Consider the following 19,410-nt stretch of genomic DNA (forward strand, 5'->3'; position numbering starts at 1 on the left):
GACGTGCCGGCTGGCCCGCACCCTTCCGGGAGCAGGCCAAGCGGAACAGAAAGGAGGACTGAGAAGAGGCACCGGCATCATGAAGCGGAAGGAAAGGCGGTGCGGGAGAAAAAGGGAAAAGAGAGGCGAGCGGGAACTGAGCAGATGGCGCCCATCGGTATTTCAAGCAAGTCCAGGTAGGTATCAAAGTCGACAGCGGGGACGACCAAGATTGCATAAGGGAGTGGAGAGGGAATCACGTGACAGAAACCGGAAACGGACGCACCAATCAGCAGAAGAGTTCAACATGGACGCGCAATTTCGCACCAATCAGTACCGCGATATACAATTCACAGACCCACAACACACCATCATCAACGAATCAAGGAGAAGAAAGGGAGAAACCAAGAACCCGCGGAGAGAACGCAGCGAATGACGAAAGAACGGATGGGCCCAGTGCCAGACAAAAGACGAATAGAAAGAAGGAACGGAAGAATTGACCCACCACTGACAAACGAATCAGAAGAGAGGAAACGGAAGGAACCCACCATTTTGCACCAATGGGTATTCAGCAGTTACTGAATGTACATTTATTAGATTAGATATATTAGATTAGATTAGATTATTAGATTAGATTAGATAGAGTGGGCGCGCCTCTGGTACACTGATACTGTATGGTATGGACAGCACTCGTAGCCTTTCCAGTTCTTCCATATCCCATTTTCTCATTCTCAGCAGAAATCCCACGATCCCGACCAATCACTCTGAGTCGATGGCTGCAGGTCCTCAGATTCACAGCATGCTAGTGGCCATGTACTCGTATATGGTGCGCTCCAGCACTGCAGTGTCCTGCAGCGCGGCCTCGCTGGGCAGTTTTGCCGACGAAGAGGGGCATTATTGTACGACCCTTTCTGAAGGATTTTTAACTTATCCTTCCCAGCCTCGGGTCGAATTTCGATTCTTCGGCTGGGTGGATCATAGAGGACAGTACTGCTCTCCGTATGTGCACCCGCACATAGATAGGATCAGACAAAATCCATGATGGCTTCACAAATGCCAAATCCTTTCTTTTGGTACGGCGTCATCCTTCTCCGCTCGTCCGATCTCGCTGACCCTGCTTGATAAAGATGGTGGCGGAATCCGGGGTTCCTCCAGCCTCCTCATCCTTGAAGATATAATGGAAAAGATTCGGGACAAAGACGGCCTGCGCCATGTTCCCCGGCCTTGCGATTACTTTGATTCGATCGGGGGCTCTGGCACCGGAGGGTGAAGTTGAATCCCTGCGTGATAGTAATGCACGTATTGACTGACTGAGACAGAATCATTGCAATTATGCTTTGAAGACTGCGCATGACGGTCGATGACTGTATACATGCGTATCGGGACTTTGCCAGGCAGGCGTTCACACCAAAATCCATGTGGAAATCAACTTCGAATGCTCCATTTGGTTCAGCTTTCTCCGCCCAGCGTCTAGAGGATTCCATAAGAGCAACAATCAGGAAATATTGTGTGAAAGAAGAATGCAAAAGTCGACGGAGTAAAGGCCAGTAAACTGCTCAAATATGTCTGCATGATGGCATGCCTTTTCGTGATGGAGCATGTACAAAGACGTACGTCAGAGGCGGCAGCAGAGTTACCCTGGCCAGCACAAGCTGATACATCATAGGGTGGTCTTAGCCATTACAAAGGACAACATCGACGCGCGTCCAATTCTTTTTTAGAACGTACGATTCATCCACTGCGTTCGAGTCGTGCGCCATCTGGGAAGTCGCACGGGCCACGTCAGCGATCGTCGGTTTTTTTTTTTTTTTGATTCGATAAGACTTGGACGCGATAACATTCAGTTTGTCGACGCAACATTTTGGTACAATAACCCGTGCGAAGTCCTTATCCAAGAGGCTCGCAAGCAGTTTCCGGAACGCCGTCTGCTATGCATACTAAGCATTGGCGCGGCCCTTGGAGATGTTGTCACGATCGAGGATTCCCCGACCTCAATTATCAATGCTTTGAAAAGTATGGCCACATCGTCTTCAAGAGTGGCCCGCAGTTTGCATGATCGATTTGAAGGCAGCAACAGATACTTCCGGTTCAATGTTGACCAAGGCCTGAGAGACATAACATTGTCAGACTGAGAAATGGCCAGCACAGTCTCGGCGCACACTCGTAACTCTCTGGCCGAGAATGAATGGGCTATTAAGAAATTCGTCGACATCATTTGCGAGACAACTCAGCCGGTGGCGACGGATGCAGGCCAGCTACACGGCGCATACACTTCTCCGTGCCTTTTGAGAGGAACAAAAGTTTCATTGGTCGAGAACCAATCATGAAAAAAAAACTTCTAGCATCTGTTCCACCCAATGTGGACGCAGATTATTGTCAAGGAACTGCGATTGTGGGCTTGGGTGGCGTCGGGAAGACCCAGATCGCGCTCGTGGCCGCATTTCGGGTTCGCGAGAAGCACCCCGACTGCTCCGTCTTCTGGGTCCCTGCGTTAGACGCCATCAGTTTCTTGAATGCCTACAGAAATATTGGTCAGTTGTTGGATGTTGGCGGGATCAATGACGACAAAGCGGACGTGAAGGGCTTGTCAAGATGGCTCTGAGCAATGAGAGCGCAGGTAGCTGGCTCTTGATTATTGACAACGCCGACGACCCTGACCTTTTCAACCGAAACACCAATATAGCTCACCATCTCCCGTTCAGCCGGCAAGGCTCCATCTTGTTCCCGTCACGGAACCGTAACTTGATTGCGAGGCTCGGTATCCCAGCGTTGAACGTTTTCAATGTCGATAGCATGAGCAAGGAAGAGAGTTTCAAATTCTTGGAGACGCATCGGTCGAAGCATCAAAGGAGCAATCGAGATGATGCGGCAAAGCTTCTCGACGTTCTTGGCTGCCTGCCTCTTGCCATCAGGCAGGCTTCTGCATATATGGCCAAGAAGCAGATCTCGGCGACAAAATATCTCGAGTATTGCCGCAGGAGTGAGAAGTATATGATCGAGTTGCTCAGCACAGATTTCGAAGATCGCCATCGATATAGTGAGACGCAGAATCCGATCGCTACAACGTGGCTCGTCTCGTTTCGTCAGATTGCTGACCATGATCCTCTCGCTGCTGATTATCTGAAATTCATGAGTTTTCTGAACGAGAAAGCTATTCCACGGTCTCTCCTTCCTGGAAATGCTTGGACGCTGGAGGCAGAGGATGCCATTGGGACGTTGAAGGCATATGCTCTCATTACTGAAAGAGACGAGTTAGATATGTATGACATGCACTGACTGGTTAGACTGGCAATAACGAATTGGTTAGATAAGCAAGGAGAACTTGAAGAGTGGAGGATTAAGGTGCTGCGACGCGTCGCAGAGGCTATTCCAATTCCTAAGCACGAAAACAGAGGGATCTGGGTCGGTTACCTTCCACATATTACGCATGTTCTCGAGCGTCAGTTGACTACGGGGAAAGGGGTTGCAGAACTCCTTTCCAAAGCAGGATGCAGCTTCCAGGCTCTGGGTCAGTATCGTGAAGCAGAAATGATACATCAACGGGCGCTGGAGGGACGAGAGGAGGCGCTCGGGGATGATCATCCAGAAACCCTCGCCAGCATCAACAGCCTGGGGCTTGCCCCATTAAATCAAGGGCGGTACAAAGAAGCAGAGGCGTTACATCGCCGCGCACTAAAGGGACGAGAGAAGGTTCTGGGCCATGATCATCCAGACACCCTCGTCAGCATCAGCAGCTTGGGAGTCGCCCTCCATTATCAAAGACAGTACAAAGAAGCAGAGGCGTTGCATCGCCGGGCACTGGAGGGACAAGAGAAGGCACTGGGCTGTGATCATTACAACACCCTCGTCTGCGCCCACTTCCTAGGTTCCGCCATTAAGATGCAAGAACGGTACGAAGAGGCAGAAGCCATGTATCGACGGGCTGCGGATGGACTGGAGAAGATATTGGGGCGTGACAATCCGAACACCGTCCGTGTCCTCAACAACCTTTCTTTGTTCCTCATAAAGCAAAATATGAGAGGATTAGCTGGGAATATTCGCCCGATAATCCGAACGCTATCACGATTCTAAACCTACGATCCTCTAGCGTTTATTTGTTCATTGCCTAATTGACGCCAGTTATGCGCATCTACTAGCTCCGTGCAGTGTTTACAGCCTGGTATATCGATTAATCAACTTTTCATGAGCGATCACTTGGGTCGTTATTGTTTTGAAACATGAACATCATGGGCATCATTCCACCTCCTGATATCGAATTTTCATGTTAGTTACAATCATTACGATAAGGACATGGCTTCGTCGAGGACAGAGTAGGGACATGAGAAATGAATCTTGTGATCACTATGAAACAGACCTATGAATATCTAGAGTACAGGACGTGCAACATACTGCAGATCAACTGTCCCCCGCCATAATTACTTTGCTACGGAGAAAAACGAAGCAAAGTATCTAAAGCAAAGGCAAGGGTATTGTTCTCCGCTATCCGAGTGAATCTAGCATTCAAAGTGCTCTGTAATCCATGCCAGATGCAAAGGAGATAGCGGGCAGTGAGCGAAGCAGATAGACTCCGGGATATCAACTTCTGTAGACCATATACGATGTGTTCGACTTGATATATGTACCACGTTCGCTTTTTTCAGCGAGCACATCATCGACGGATATATTTGGTATGCGAACCCTGGGCCACAACGACAAGCTGCCCATCTTCCCCACGTTTGGATATCGTCACGGTCGTAAAAGCCAGGGATTTGCCAACCTTATCCGCACGACCTTCAATCTCCAATTGATCTCCTAATTTCGCGCCTGACAGATACGAAACATGGATATCGGTGCTGACCCCCGTACTGTCGAGGCCGTGCGAAGCAATGGCCAGACCGCCAGCCCAGTCCACCACAGTCGCCGAAAAGGACCCATGCAGAGAGTTTTTCGAGTTCAGATGGCGATCAGAGACTTTGAGCCGTGCACGAACAACGCCGGTGCTAGCATCGTACACCTCCACGTCGTCCAGCAGGAATTGGTAGATTGGACTGTTGGGTCTTGAGCGGTTCCAGACTTTGAGGACACTCTCCAATGGGGTGGACATTGTGTAATTTTGCCGTGTAGGTTGTTTGAATGTAAGGGCTGGCGGTCGGCGAATTGTTTCAAGTTTCTGGAGGTATGTACAAGACGAAGACGAGAAGAACGGAGAAAATTTGAGAGTTGGACCGGAAATTAAATGCGAGCGCGAATCCATTGTTACAACTAGTAATTTGATTACGGTCTTGTCCACTTTTAACCGTATCAGTTAGAAATTTTAACAAATTTATGTATTTTTGCTGTTTTCATATTATAAGATTCAAATCCAAGAGAGGTCGCCTACCAGTCTTTCGCACCTCAGACTACTCGTACAGGCCATCACCATCAATGCAAAACACTCAGTCTAGTAACCGAAGGATATCATGCCAAAAGATCGCCAATGCTTATCAATGGTTCCGTCGCACCTTTCTCCGTCTCGAAAGCATCTGAGATAGCATAAAATGGTTAACGTCCTCGTCCGACCAGTATGACAGATGGCTAGCAATGCTTGCAATAAGGGAAATATCGAATGCCCCTCTAGACAGACAACAATCAGTTGAGATCGTCCATCATAATTTCATGCTCAACTTACTCTTGTATGCTGTAGTCCACCCGTCCATTCGAATTCAAAGCCCGAACCTTGGCTTCTTCCATCTTCAGCTTCCAGGCGCGTTCCTCTGTGCCATCCACGTCGCCCTCCTGCCCGCGTCGAGCTTTGCGGAACCCGTCATAGAGAGTCTCTATCTCGGGCTCGATAAGCGTTCGAAGATGCTCATCACTCTCCCCATCCGAAACATGCGATTTGCTTTCAGAGGACCCTTTCCCATGCTGGGATGCCGTCCCATCGTCGGTCTGTAAGCCGAGACTGCGGTTCAAGAGACTGCTAGCAACGCCAGTGGTGAAGTTTGTCCACAACGAGCCGACACGAGAGCCGATGTTTGAGAGACTCTGCCCTGACGTTGTCCAGATGCTCTTCTTCACTGAGGGCAAGGGTTGTGGTTTCAAAGTAGTCATGACCGGGGTGATCAAGGGCTCAAGACGGTAGCTGACGGGATCTGAAGGATGGAAGATGTTGTACAACTCATCGCAAGCAGGTGCGGAAGGGTCGATTGTTGGCTCGGAAACGGCAGAATGCTGGGCTTGCTCGAGCCACGACCGGCCAGCAATGGTTTTGCCTTTGAGCATCTGGAAAAGGGCAATGGGAGATCCTAAACAAAATAACTCTTTGCATTCGAAATCTAGGGAAAAGTCCCGGGCCTTGGCTGCGGCCATATCCTGCTGCGACTTTCTCTTTTCGGTACGGGCATCCCCGGACGGACGCTGCTGCAGACAGAGAAGATCAAACAGGATTGCACTACCGAGAGAGTGTCCGCAGAGACTAACAGTGCCCTTGAACGAAGGGTTCCGTTTCTTGAAAAGCCTGTAGATGCGATTGCACTCGTCGCGCACAATACTCATGATATGCTCCCGATATTCGCTCTGGTATAGGAGCACGTCCATGGCCAAATCCGAGATGAGGTTCCGGACCGCCGGCACTCCTTCCAGTGTGATATCGGCAAGGCTGGGGTATTCGTCTTCTAATGGAGTCCTCTCGGCCAAATCGTGTTCCTTGCGATTCTGGCGCAACCCTTGACGAGGGAAATCAAGCAAATGTCTCCAACAACTATACAGAGTCAGCCTCAACCGCACTTGAGCTATCTCAAGCAAAGGGGGAAACGTACACAGGCAGAACTTGAACGCGACAATTCTTCTTAGCGTCGGGAAATGGAGAGTTGAGCGCCTGCAGATCGACCGAGGCGGCATAGACTTTTTTCAATGTCTTTCGTAACAGGTTTACATCGTGGATGAAGTTGAGACTCTCAAGTCTTAGCCCTAGCCTCTGGCCAATCCCATGAGTGACAAGCACCAAATGGTCAATTTCTCTGTCTCTTTCCTCATCCTCCCCTTCTCTGGAATCCTCCATTTCCTGTTCCTCCTGTTTCCGAGCTTCTTCTTCCAAGGCTTCCTTGTCTTGTGTATTTACGTTCATAGACGACATTTGGTGGTGCAATGTGGCACGTTGTGCTCGGGGAACCCGCTGTTCCGTTGGAGCGTCCAACGCCTCCGAACCAGACGATGACAAGGGGCGACGCTTGAACACGTCAAGTCCGTCATCGCTGTGCCGTGGGGGCGAGCGCGAGCCTTCCCGGGACCCCGCTGCAGAATGCACTTGCTTTCCTGAGCTCTTCGCATCGGGCTCTTTTGCCGACTCCTTTGCGCGATTAGGCTCAACGTAACCGCGCACCAGCTTCGTTCCTGGTCCTCCACCGAGTCTCTGGTATACTGTACTGCCTATTCGAGACATGAAGTCGTCATAGTTCAACCAGGCCGTTGTTGCGTCCTGGTACGTTACAGTGCTGTTCATGTAGGCGCCAAATAAGCGGTAAACTGCGTTTTGAGGGGAGGTCCCCGACTGCGATTCATTGCTTCCCGACCGGGGTCTTGAGGAATCATCATCTGCTTTTCCACCGGGTGCCGTCGACGCAGATCCGGAACGGCTCGATGTCTTCCCAGTATCTCCGGTCGACGACGCGCCTGCTTGAGATCGTGACTGTTGGGACTGGAACTGCCAGGGCTTGACTTTCAAGTAGCCTTCCTCGAGCTGAATGGCTAGGTTCTCCTCACATGGCTTCAGAGTGGACCCTTCCTGGAAAAACCACGTTCCTCGTCTGACCTCGTAGGTCGGGCCGAGCCAGTATGCCGGCCCGAGTTCTCGCTTGTCGACATCAACGTCGTACAAGTAATCCTCATTTACAGGAACCTTTATCGTTTCGGCTGGTTCACGGGCTGGAGAGCCCTCCGCGGATGTCGCTGGTTGGTCCGTCTCCTGTTGGAGAAGCTGCTGAAATGCGGATTCGATAGACTGTGAGTCCTTAACGGAGAATGGCACGAACTTTTTCGGAGGCGGAAGGGGCTTGGACTCGGCCTTCTCAGCGCCCGACAACAATGGTTTCGATTTGGGATTGTCCACTGCATAGAACCACCTTGGATGCAATGGGGGGCAGTCTTTGGGATATCGAAGGGAGCTCAGCCGTTGCTTGTGGGAAATTGTATGATCCTGGCCACGCGTCTGCTGCAGCACATCCGGCGCTGCGTCCGCAGACTGCTGCGGAGTTGGTGTGGATGTCCTGGATATCGGCCAGGAAGTGATTGTTCCCAGGACGGAGGACTTGGTCTCGCCCCCCGGCATCGTCCTCCGGGTGTAATGTAGGGGAATCCACGGCAGACGAGCCACTTTGACAGACTGCGGTTCTGAGCCCTAATTCCAAATAATTCCCTCTCAATTTCGTCGTCAGTCCCAACTCATGGTTGCTCCCATGGATCAATGTGCCCAGGCAGCAACCACCGAGGATCCTTGGAGCGCGCTCAGTCAAGTCGGGTTGGTCTTCAGGCAGACAAGATCCGACATCGAGCGCCGGGTGGTCGATTACGTGGTCCTTTTGCATTAAAAGAGCGAATGTTGGGCGATGAAGCTCTGTTTAGATGCTGTCCTTGTAAGCTGCGTAGACTAACTTCCAGTAACGTCATCGCCTTCGGGCACCGCCGACGGTCCCCACCACTCCGTCACCCAACCAAGCCACACTCGACCCTGACATTTTGAGGCAGTAAGCACACGCCAAGTACATCCAGCAGCGTCCAGTTCCTTTGCTGGTGATCTCATCGTGCATTTTAATCGCCTGCGCATCCTCGAGCTTTTGTCGTTGGCGTTATTGTGAGCTTGCCCTAAGAAAGGTAGGCGCGGCCCTGCCCCGCTCCTTCCGCCATCCCGCCCTCCAGGGCTCTTTCCTTGTTCTCCGTTGTCTACCTGTCCCTCATTGCGCCTTCCCTCTCTGCAGGCTACCATATTCCGGCCTCGGCACCTTCCTCTGGCGCACAGAGATATATACGATTAAGACTGACCGGGCATTCCAGGGCCATTGATTTGTCATCAGCCTTTTTCTGAATCTGATCTCCCCCCCCGTGTCTTTGTAGCACACCCCCCCGGGTTGCGATCATCGCCGCCATGAATTTCCTCAGGCTCCAAAAGTATGAACCCATTGCTGCGCCGACTAGCTGGAACCCGAGCGCAGGTTGCCCCAAAGCGAGCTTTTCCGCTGACAGTGACCCGTCGTTGTGTATTGTAGGAAGTACCCGGATCTTCCGCAAAGTGAGCTTTTCTCGCTTCAGGAAGCCTTTCGCCGCTTGGATGTCGAGGACAAGGGCTATCTCGATGAAGCGACCGTGATCAAGGCTACGCAGCAGTCCGAACGCCTTCCCTACGATGTGGTGCGACAAACCTTGAGGACTGTCGAGCTGGACAGCTCTCGCCGGGTGGAATTCGAGGACTATGTGGATGCAAGTACCATGCTCTGTAGTGTGCCTCGTGCAGTCCGGTCGCTAACCTGCTTGCGATTCAGCTCATCGCGAAACTGCGCAGCACTAGTCACTCTCAGCCCGCCCCCGGAAACGGAGTAGGCGGCGGTGCTCATCATGCGTCGAAAGGGAGCATCTCGGGCAAAATCCACGTCCAGGGTTCAAGTGCCAATATCACCCATACAATTAACGAAGATGAGCGTACCGAATTCACGAGACATATCAACGCCGTTTTGGCGGGCGACCCCGATGTTGGCCATATGCTTCCCTTCCCCACGGATACCTTCGAAATGTTCGATAAGTGCAAGGACGGGTTGGTCCTGGCGAAATTGATTAACGACAGTGTTCCCGACACAATTGATGAGCGGGTTTTGAACAAGCCGGGCCCTAAGATCAAGCAACTGAATGCGTTCCACATGACCGAGAACAACAACATTGTTATCAACTCTGCAAAAGGTATTGGTTGCTCGGTAGTCAACATTGGCAGCCAGGATATCATTGAGGTTCGCGAGCACCTGCTCCTCGGGTTGATCTGGCAGATTATCCGCCGCGGTCTGCTTGGAAAGATTGATATCAAGCTGCACCCGGAATTGTACCGGCTGTTGGAAGACGACGAGACGCTGGACCAATTCCTCCGACTCCCTCCGGAGCAGATTCTGTTGCGCTGGTTCAATTATCATTTGAAGAACGCAAAGTGGGACAGGAGGTAAGCCATCTGCCCTGTAGGAGATCGCTTTGGGCAAGCTCTAACCTGGAGGGCGTGATCAGAGTCACCAACTTTTCGAACGATGTCAAGGATGGAGAGTGCTACACTATCCTCCTCAATCAGCTTGCCCCAGACTTGTGCTCTCGGGCACCTCTGCAGACCCGGGATCTCCTGCAGCGCGCTGAGCAGGTCCTCAGCAACGCCGAGAAGCTGAACTGCCGCAAATTCCTGACGCCTACGTCTCTTGTGGCTGGCAATCCCAAGCTGAACTTGGCCTTCGTCGCAAACCTGTTCAACAATCACCCCGGCCTGGATCCTATCACCGAGGAGGAGAAGCTGGAGGTCGAAGACTTCGATGCCGAGGGCGAGCGCGAAGCGCGAGTGTTTACGCTCTGGCTGAACTCGTTGGATGTCCAGCCGGCCGTGAACTCGCTGTTCGATGATCTCCGCGATGGAACCATTCTGTTGCAGGCCTACGACAAGGTCATTCCGGGCAGTGTCAACTGGCGCCACGTGAACAAGCCACCGGCAGGTGGCGGCGAGATGCTGCGTTTCAAGGCAGTCGAGAACACCAACTATGCGATCGAGCTGGGCAAGCAGAACGGGTTCTCGCTCGTTGGTATCCAGGGAGCAGATATCACGGATGGTCAGCGGACGTTGACTCTGGGCCTGGTGTGGCAGCTCATGCGCAAGGATATTACCATCACGCTGTCTTCACTAGCTCGACGGCTGGGCAAGCGGGAGATCACGGATGCGGAGATGATCCGATGGGCCAACGAAATGTCAGCAAAGGGCGGCAAACGCTCGTCGATCCGCAGCTTCAAGGACCCGGCCATCGGCACGGGTGTCTTCCTTCTGGACGTGCTCAATGGCATGAAGAGCAACTACGTCGACTACGACCTGGTCACGCCTGGCAAGACTCCGGAGGATGCCTACGCAAACGCCAAGCTCAGCATCAGTATTGCCCGGAAGATGGGCGCCACGATCTGGCTGGTGCCGGAGGATATCTGCCAGGTGCGGTCTCGCCTGGTGACTACGTTTATCGGTGCGTGCATGCTTTCTTTCCATATTCTTCCGGTGTATTCCACTAACACTAAGCAGGTTCCTTGATGGCCACGTACGAGAAGATGACGTAGATTACTTGGAGGAATTGTGCTGCAAAAATTTCTTAGTGAATCAGACTTGTTTACTTGTTCTTCTTGTTTGGTCGCATAATGTGGCCTTGATTTGTCTTTGGTTGTAGTATTCACAGTGTACGTTAGTGCTTCGCTCATGGAATTGACTATGATGAAGCTATAGATCCAGGACGTTCTTGCGTAGTTGCGTGTCAGATTGAAGCCACCAAGACTTGTGATTCCGACAACTTGTAAGAGAGGAGAATTGCAAACATACAAGGACAGGGATCACGGCGCATTCTGGGAATCAGGAAAGATGGAACAAGATCCAAAACGCCAAACACCGTAATCGCCCACTACCTACACCAAAATAACCCGACTCTCAACGCCCCAGTAAAAAAGCCCTTAGATGATCAGATACAAACTGCACAACAAACTCGGGCCCGTGAAGATCCCCAACCAAAACACGATATTGCCCAACGTACGACGACCCCGGAGCAGCTTCGTCCGACTCAACGACACCAATGGCAGCTGCAACATCTGCAGCAGGAGCAAGTAGCCGCGCAGCCGGCGGAAGATGCAGAGCATGATTAGTTCATGCACGCAGGCCGAGAGCAGGAAAGTGACCAGTGTGGCCGATGGACGAGAGAGGCGGAACGTGCTGATGGTGCCGTGGTAGACGTGGCGCAGCAGGAAGTTGTGGACGGGCCGGTTCCAGTCCCGCGCGAATTGGTCCCAGGAGACGGAGTTCCACCAGTCGCCGTAGAAGCCGCGGTCGGCGAAGCGGGTGAGTTCGGCCAGGGCGTTTAACTGTTCCAAGGGGGATTAGTTTTCGCTCCTCGTAGGGCCTTTTTGATTTGGGGGTTGTGGGTTAGGGGAAACGTACGACACACTCCCAAATGACATAAAAGGATAGGAGGTATTCCAGCATGAATGGAAAGATGAGGTCGCCAAGGACCCATGGAAACTCCCGCAGGCGCTGTCGCAGGTCCATGCCCTCGTCCTTCATCCGGAGGGCGGAGATAACGACCGGATAGATCCAAGCCTGGGAAATAGCAATCATCACGAAGATGACGCCAAAGGTCGCCGCCGTCTTCTCCAGGACATACATCCAGTTAATCTTGTCCTGGCGCGGATACTCCAGCTCATAGACCAGTGTCGGAAGAGGGATAAATCCGTAAAAGTCCTTAACTGTGAGATTGCGAGGATAATGATTCTGGGTGACCACGCATTTCCCTGCCAGCTCACTGGTCAAGAAGTCAATCTCCGCCATAAGGATGCGACGCAATGGCTGCAGCTGATCGGCCTGCATGACCTGTTTCGACTCAATAGCCTCTGACACGATACGGACGGCCTCGGAGAGTTCGACTTGCGGGTCATTCTGATCATCATGCACCGCTTGCGCCGCCAACGATGCCCGCCGCCGCCGCTGGAGCGTATCCAGGTCGTGAGGATTATAGTATGACGCCGGATCTGCCGCTGAGGAAGAACCCGATGCGGCGCTCGCGTGGGCATCGAGCTCCTTCAGTTTCTTCTGGACGATTTCTCGTCGGCGATACACCTCCGACACTATGCCGCATCAGCGACTGCAGTGCAGAAACACGACAAAGCTGAGGTACTCACAGTATCCATTGTATGAAGCATAGCTGTGTTGTTTCATCAGCATTGTAAAGCAATGGAGCACAATAAAGACTGTATGCGTCCATGGCCAATCCCGGTGATATGTCCACCACAGCGTCGTGGCCAGATAGGCTGTCTGCCAGAGCTAATCGGATGTTAGCAGCGTTCATTCTCTCTTGGGACAACAGGATGGTCGACATACATTCTGGATAATCCAGCCGGACCGATTCCAGCGGAGGTATCGCTTATAAATAGCCTTCTGCAGGAACAGGCAGAAGATAGTCGAACCACACATCAAGCCGTCAGTGATTCCCAGGACGAGAACGTCTTTGTGGAACATGAGACGGATGATCTCCGTCCTGCCCCAGATGGTGCCATAGACCCTCCAGTTGTTCGCCGCCAGTCGAAGTAGCATCATGGCCACCCCCAGCCAAAAGAGCGTGTAGAATCCGTGGAATGGCGATTGTGCGCTCTGCGGGTTCTGCCGATCGAAGGCTGTGAACTGCCTGGTGAAAACCAAATCGCGAAATTTGGACCGAAGCTTTGGCTTGTGAATGTTGACGCCATTCTCGAGACTCTCTCTCAGGATCTCTCGGAGCTCAGTCTCATCTGCCGTAAGAAGGTATTGCCCGGCTTGTTGTGTCTTTTCCAGCCGTACTGAGATGCTTTTTCTTCGTGCCTTGGGATCCGGTTGCCCCGACGTAGTTCCAGAAGGCCGCAGCGGGCTCAGGTTTCCATCCATGGTGACTGGCCCAGATGAATTCACAAACGCATCATCGTCATCCGTCAGGGCCGACGGAGTACCGTCGAGGCTGCTGTCAGCCTGGGCGTACGGCGGCGGTTCCTGGCTTGGTACCGACGTCACTGTCATCGTCAACGAAATGTTTTGTATTTCTTGAACGTCCGTTCGTTGGTCTGTAAGAGTTCCTAGTTCGAATCACAACAAATGATTGATAGATCGATGCGACTGATGGCAGAAATAACAGGCAACAGCAGATCGTCAAGGGTTTGTCAGATGAGCTAAATGGTATACAGGAATCAATTGCTCTTTAATTAGCAACGCAAAAAACGAGACGGAATCTTTGTCGTCAAAGCCGATCCGGCCGCTTCCGGGCCAGGCGTCGATCAGCACACTGGCAGGGCATGAGTTGGATCTTGTCGAAGCTGAGTGGCCCCAGGGGAGGGGAACACGACGTTTAGACCTCGGTCCTGAGCCCTGGATGCCAGCTAAACGAAGCCGATCTGCCGATCATCCCCTCAGCCGCCGATGATGTCACCACAGGAGCTGCCATTTTTTAACCCAAAATTCCAAAGCTCGAAATTGTCTTCGCAACGATGCTACATGCCTTTCAGCTCTAGTCAATGCCAGAAAAATGACATAATCATATTGACTAGTATTTTCTGCAGAAGATATGATAAACTACAGCTGAATTTGCAGGGGAATAGGGAATGAAAGACGATAACAGGCTTCAAAAAAGCCAGAACCGTAAGAACCTCGGGTTCACTTGACGCCGCAAACCACACTTGGGAGCCTAATCGCACGACCATGTAAAAGGGCACGACCGCCAGAGACGAAAACTCATACTCAAAAAAAAAAAAAAAAAAAAAACTAGAAAGCAAGGAAGTAGGTTTACGCCTACCACGAAATTACGCATCATCAAGAGATCATTTACTCAGCGGTGTCCAGTTCGTCGTGCGCAGGAGGGACGGGATCCAAGGGGACTTCATCAGAGTTAGCCAATAGAAGAATCAGAAAAGTCATGGTCCATACCCTTTCGGTCGTCGCCATTGGCGCCGTTCTCTCGGTCGTCGTCACGGCGATCCCGGTCGTCGAGGCGGTCCCGGTCGTCAAGGCGATCCCGATCATCCTTGAGATCACGATCGCGGTCGCGCTCACGGTCGCGATCACGATCGCGCTCACGATCACGGTCGCGGTCATCAGGGCTCCGAGAACGATCACGGTCCCGATCACGGTCTCGATCGCGGTCACGGCGGTCGTAGTCCCGGTCACGGCGATCATCGCGGCGAGGCGAGTAGTCACGGCCGCGGCGGGGGGAGGGCGAACGGTAACGACGAGGCGGTGTACGGTCACGACGACGATCACGGCCAGAATCGAATCGCCACGAGGCGGACGGAGGAGTACGAGCCCACTACAGGGGTTAGGTCTTGAGTCCGAAATGAGCTCGACCAGGAATGAACCTACCTCAACTTTCAGCACGTCATCACGGCCGATGCGCTTGTTGTGCATCTCATGATACGCATCGTCCGCATCCCGGCGGCTCTCGTACTCCACGAAGGCGAAACTGGCCGGTCTTAATCAGCTGCCCAGAGAATGAACTCGTGTCAGGAAAAACTCACAGTCGACTCGAGGGAGTTCGAGGAGCAGGAATGTCGCACCGCACCAGACGACCATAACTGCGACAGTTAGGTGAGTTGCCCACTTTCAACAGTGAAACTAAGATAACACGAAATCTGAATGAGATATTCAAGACAAAACAGTCTGCTACGGGTGTAGAAGCGGTTCGACCAGCGCGACGCGTCAAGGGATTGCCGTTCGGATAAAGGGTAACGGCCGGCGTCGGAGCGACAAGGTTAAGGCGACGGCACCCGTGCTTCGATTAGTCCAGGACCGGACATGGGAGCCGGACCGGATGGGGAACGGGGAACGAAAGAGGAGAAATCGTTTGGGGGGATATCTCGAGGAGCTCGTGGGTTCTCGTCGGATGGGACGTACCGTTCGAATTCGTAGGCGAGATCGCGCGCTCGAGTTCCGTGGCCGAAGCCCGTGACGTACAGCGTAGTTCCGGGTCGGGACATCTTGCAGTATCAGATCGTACACACCGACAAAATGATGGGATAACAGCGATGGCGATGAATGGCTCTGGATTCCAAGCTTGAGGATGGAAAAGAATGGACGACGAAAGAGAAAAACTTTCTGATCCGGCGGCGCAGAGAGACCAGTTGTGCACTGGCCAATCAGATTGTGGATTATATACCTAGAGTATGAGGCTGGTAATAACCGCAGAGAGCCGGGCGATTGGCATACAAAGTGTTGGTAAGGGTAATACACATCAGCTCTTGGCTCTCATTGTGCGAATGAAGTTTGATCCGCCACGAAAATCAACCGCCGCGTCAGGACTGATTGCATAGCCGACTTGCGAACGCATCGGATCTCCTGGCCAGGACTGACGCCTGATCAGATCCAATATTTTTGGCCTATTGACGCCGCCGTCCACCGCTATTCGTTGTTGCCCAAAGATTTCTGGCCAGGTGAAAAAGCTCAAAGCGGCAGATTCTATCCCTTAAGCTTCACCCTGCCGTTCATTATTCCAAAGACTTCCCCCTGGAAACAGAGCCGATTTCAGAACATTGATCCGGTTCTATATAGACATGTTAACTTAGCGTGTGACCTTCATGGCCGACAGTCGACAACGCTGCTTTTCAAACAGTATTCCAAACAGACCACGCCCGTCCTTCCAGCCGCCGACTCCGCGATCGAAACCTCTAGAGTGAAAACATTCCGTCGTATATAGGCCGTTTTTGAGTCCGTATCTCTCGTCCCGTGTGAAGTTCATGTACTTTTTCGGGAATTGAGCCTTACGGTCTTCGACTCTGGTCGCCAGTATGAGTCTTGAACGTCGCGCTTCTGCGCCCGATGAGCAGCCGGTTCGGCAAGTGAAGGAACCGCAACAGACTTCGTCTCTGTTTCCGACTTCTTTACCGGAGCGAGACGTGGTGAGTACATATCGGAATATATGATTTAGATCGCAGGAAGGACCGGAGGCGATCAGCGGTTCCGGCTGTTTTGCGCGATACTGGTTCTCAAAGTTTTGAATGCCCCTAATAGTAGTGATAGGATCGGAGCTCCCTCATCGCTCAGACGAGATATCAACTCTCTCAACCTGTTGTCGCAGCCTTCATAGCAGGTGGAGTTGCTGGTGCCGTGTCGAGAACGATCGTGTCACCCTTGGAACGGTTAAAGATCCTACTCCAGATCCAAAATGCCGGGAGAAACGATTACAAGTTGTCCATTCCAAAGGCCTTGGTGAAGATGTGGCGCGAAGAGGGATGGAGGGGCTTCATGCGAGGAAATGGAACCAACTGTATTCGGATTATACCCTATTCCGCGGTCCAGTTCGGAAGCTATAATTTCTACAAGAGGGTATGTACTCTTCGCTGTTGACCATGGCGCGTTTTAGTGTGGCAAGAAAGACTGACCGTGCCGCAGTTCCTTGAACCATCGCCAGGCGACGATCTGCCCCCGATTCGCCGGCTCGTCTGCGGTGGCATGGCCGGCATCACGTCCGTCACCGTCACATACCCTCTGGACATAGTCCGCACAAGATTGTCCATTCAGTCTGCATCCTTCGCCGAACTCAAGCAACAAAACCGGGGCCAAAAACTGCCCGGAATGTTTGAAACAATGGTCCATATCTATAAGAACGAAGGGGGGCTCATTGCCCTTTACCGGGGTATCATCCCGACGGTGGCTGGCGTCGCACCCTATGTAAGTGGCTCCCTGAACCCTGATGCATGTGCATCTCACTGATCCCCTCCCTTCTAGGTCGGCCTGAACTTTATGGTGTACGAGTCGATACGGATCTACCTCACCCCCGATGGAGATGCAAATCCCAGCGCGGCTCGCAAGCTCCTGGCTGGAGCCATTTCTGGGGCGGTTGCCCAAACCTGCACATATCCTTTGTGAGTAGCCTATTTATCTCCGACGACATCGTCATGCTTATTGAATGCAGCGACGTTCTCCGACGCCGATTCCAAATCAACACGATGTCGGGAATGGGATATCAGTATAAATCGATATGGGATGCCGTCAGAGTCATCGTGACGGAGGAAGGCGTGCGAGGCTTGTACAAAGGCATCGTTCCGAATCTCTTGAAAGTCGCGCCGAGCATGGCCAGCAGTTGGCTCAGTTTCGAACTGACGCGCGATCTGTTTCTGAGTCTTCGTGAACAGAATCAATAATACCGGGTTGATACATAGACAATTCGCGACAGATTGGGCCATTGATTACAAAGTTGTTGTACATACATTAATAGATAAGATCTCAGAACTCGCTGTGAGCTGTTGCCTTTTCCCTTTTTACGATCCACAAGTTGGATCCCGATAAGTTTAGAAGCGTCGCAAGCAGGCTGAAGTTTGTAAGAGCTTACAAAGGCATTACAGATTCTGTAACAATCGCAAAACGCGATCCAATCACATTCTCGCACGTGACGCGTGTCCATCCAATCAACAGTCGTTCTGAGTCCCGCTGAGTCGGCCGAATTAGGACTAGCGTATAGGGCTCAACCCACACACTCGTTAATCTCAATTTTGAATCGAAATCCTCACCAAGTCCTCAGCGGAGCGAGTCTATCTTTTCGCGAGAGCAACCCGTCACACACCGGCACAATGGGTAAGTCAGCGGAATCAGAGATATATGCAATTGTTTTGAAGCAGATTGCGCTTTCAATTCTTAGAACTATTTGCTGACTAGACGGCTGACATCCTGTTTTCTGTGCAGGTATCGACCTCGATCGTCACCATGTGCGGAGCTCGCACCGCAAGGCTCCCAAGAGCAACAACGTCTATCTGCAGCTCTTGGTGAAGCTGTACCGCTTCCTGGCCCGTACGTAGTCCTGATTCCCCGGAGAGCGATCGACCCTACGCGGAATGATGATCCCTCGATCGTAATTCAGTGTCTATTTGTGCGGGAACAAGCGAGTTAATAGAACACTCTATCTAGGCCGTACCGATTCCAACTTCAACAAGGTGGTGCTGCGCCGTCTGTTCATGTCCCGGGTCAACCGTCCTCCTGTCTCCCTGTCCCGCATCGTGGCCAACCTGAACGAGGAGCACAAGAACAAGACCGTTGTCGTCGTTGGCACGGTGACCGATGACAACCGCCTGTTGACGGTCCCCAAGCTGTCCGTTGCTGCCCTCCGCGTGACGGCCACCGCCCGTGCTCGCATTGAGAAGGCTGGCGGTGAGGTCCTGACCCTGGACCAGCTTGCTCTCCGTTCTCCCACCGGCGCGAACACCCTGCTGCTGCGTGGTCCGAAGAACGCTCGTGAGGCCGTGAAGCACTTTGGCTTCGGCCCTCACACCAACAAGGTATGTTCATTATCCATCGAGAAATTCCATTCTGGTGGTATTGGGAGAATCGGGAGGGCTGACTTTTCCTCTCACAGAAACCGTATGTCCGCAGCAAGGGCCGCAAGTTCGAGCGGGCCCGTGGCCGGAGAAAGTCGCGCGGTTTCAAGGTGTAAAGGAGTTCGGTTTCGGAGCATTTGCTGGGCCATGGAAGTGGTGTTGCTGGCAGGACGGGCTATTTCTGCAAGAACTTCCTCCCTGTATTGCGCTGTGTTTCGCTTTCGGGGAAAAATCACCTGGCAAGACTACTATTTCTGAATATGAAAATTGTACCTGTGGAATGAATGATGCATTGGTCTTTGAACGCGCTTCCATTTTCTCTACAGTAAACAGACTTTTATTTTATTCATTTATCAACAAGTAATTTTGGTTTTTTTTTTTTTTTTTTTTTTTTTT

The 19,410-nt window shown here is 52.1% G+C and overlaps 9 protein-coding genes across 9 annotated transcripts; 5 read left to right on the top strand and 4 right to left on the bottom strand.

Moving 5' to 3' along the window:
* Positions 1–1,577: 1,577 nt before the first annotated feature.
* On the top strand, positions 1,578–4,050 carry VTN49DRAFT_3320 (uncharacterized protein; the record flags this gene model as incomplete). The annotated part of the gene is made up of 6 exons (XM_069411144.1): positions 1,578–1,589; positions 1,646–1,703; positions 1,864–1,992; positions 2,349–2,510; positions 2,561–3,194; positions 3,264–4,050. 6 exons carry the CDS (start codon positions 1,578–1,580, stop codon positions 4,048–4,050), a joined length of 1,782 nt encoding a protein of 593 aa, XP_069268598.1.
* Positions 4,051–4,627: 577 nt separating this feature from the next.
* On the bottom strand, positions 4,628–5,062 carry VTN49DRAFT_3321 (uncharacterized protein; the record flags this gene model as incomplete). Its single annotated transcript, XM_069411145.1, has 1 exon — positions 4,628–5,062. One exon carries the CDS (start codon positions 5,060–5,062, stop codon positions 4,628–4,630), a length of 435 nt encoding a protein of 144 aa, XP_069268599.1.
* A 379-nt stretch (positions 5,063–5,441) lies between these two features.
* On the bottom strand, positions 5,442–8,263 carry VTN49DRAFT_3322 (uncharacterized protein; the record flags this gene model as incomplete). Its single annotated transcript, XM_069411146.1, has 3 exons — positions 5,442–5,571; positions 5,627–6,697; positions 6,756–8,263. 3 exons carry the CDS (start codon positions 8,261–8,263, stop codon positions 5,442–5,444), a joined length of 2,709 nt encoding a protein of 902 aa, XP_069268600.1.
* A 135-nt stretch (positions 8,264–8,398) lies between these two features.
* On the top strand, positions 8,399–8,994 carry VTN49DRAFT_3323 (uncharacterized protein; the record flags this gene model as incomplete). The annotated part of the gene is made up of 3 exons (XM_069411147.1): positions 8,399–8,567; positions 8,684–8,805; positions 8,986–8,994. 3 exons carry the CDS (start codon positions 8,399–8,401, stop codon positions 8,992–8,994), a joined length of 300 nt encoding a protein of 99 aa, XP_069268601.1.
* Positions 8,995–9,076: 82 nt separating this feature from the next.
* Positions 9,077–11,268, top strand: VTN49DRAFT_3324 (uncharacterized protein; the record flags this gene model as incomplete). Its single annotated transcript, XM_069411148.1, has 5 exons — positions 9,077–9,099; positions 9,198–9,408; positions 9,471–10,132; positions 10,195–11,177; positions 11,234–11,268. 5 exons carry the CDS (start codon positions 9,077–9,079, stop codon positions 11,266–11,268), a joined length of 1,914 nt encoding a protein of 637 aa, XP_069268602.1.
* A 384-nt stretch (positions 11,269–11,652) lies between these two features.
* On the bottom strand, positions 11,653–13,738 carry VTN49DRAFT_3325 (uncharacterized protein; the record flags this gene model as incomplete). Its single annotated transcript, XM_069411149.1, has 4 exons — positions 11,653–12,057; positions 12,134–12,816; positions 12,871–13,012; positions 13,070–13,738. The coding sequence occupies 4 exons, from the start codon at positions 13,736–13,738 to the stop codon at positions 11,653–11,655; spliced, it is 1,899 nt and encodes a 632-aa protein (XP_069268603.1).
* Positions 13,739–14,536: 798 nt separating this feature from the next.
* VTN49DRAFT_3326 (uncharacterized protein) lies at positions 14,537–15,684 on the bottom strand (the record flags this gene model as incomplete). Its single annotated transcript, XM_069411150.1, has 5 exons — positions 14,537–14,589; positions 14,639–15,017; positions 15,071–15,170; positions 15,226–15,282; positions 15,602–15,684. The coding sequence occupies 5 exons, from the start codon at positions 15,682–15,684 to the stop codon at positions 14,537–14,539; spliced, it is 672 nt and encodes a 223-aa protein (XP_069268604.1).
* An 807-nt stretch (positions 15,685–16,491) lies between these two features.
* VTN49DRAFT_3327 (uncharacterized protein) lies at positions 16,492–17,847 on the top strand (the record flags this gene model as incomplete). Its single annotated transcript, XM_069411151.1, has 5 exons — positions 16,492–16,602; positions 16,724–17,029; positions 17,096–17,374; positions 17,432–17,568; positions 17,619–17,847. The coding sequence occupies 5 exons, from the start codon at positions 16,492–16,494 to the stop codon at positions 17,845–17,847; spliced, it is 1,062 nt and encodes a 353-aa protein (XP_069268605.1).
* Positions 17,848–18,273: 426 nt separating this feature from the next.
* VTN49DRAFT_3328 (60S ribosomal protein eL18) lies at positions 18,274–19,130 on the top strand (the record flags this gene model as incomplete). Its single annotated transcript, XM_069411152.1, has 4 exons — positions 18,274–18,277; positions 18,386–18,490; positions 18,608–18,975; positions 19,053–19,130. The coding sequence occupies 4 exons, from the start codon at positions 18,274–18,276 to the stop codon at positions 19,128–19,130; spliced, it is 555 nt and encodes a 184-aa protein (XP_069268606.1).
* Between the last annotated feature and the right edge of the window lie 280 nt (positions 19,131–19,410).

This window comes from Thermomyces lanuginosus (genome assembly GCF_041956635.1).
Source record: "Thermomyces lanuginosus strain ATCC 200065 unplaced genomic scaffold VTN49scaffold_28, whole genome shotgun sequence".
Lineage (NCBI taxonomy): Eukaryota > Fungi > Ascomycota > Eurotiomycetes > Eurotiales > Trichocomaceae > Thermomyces > Thermomyces lanuginosus.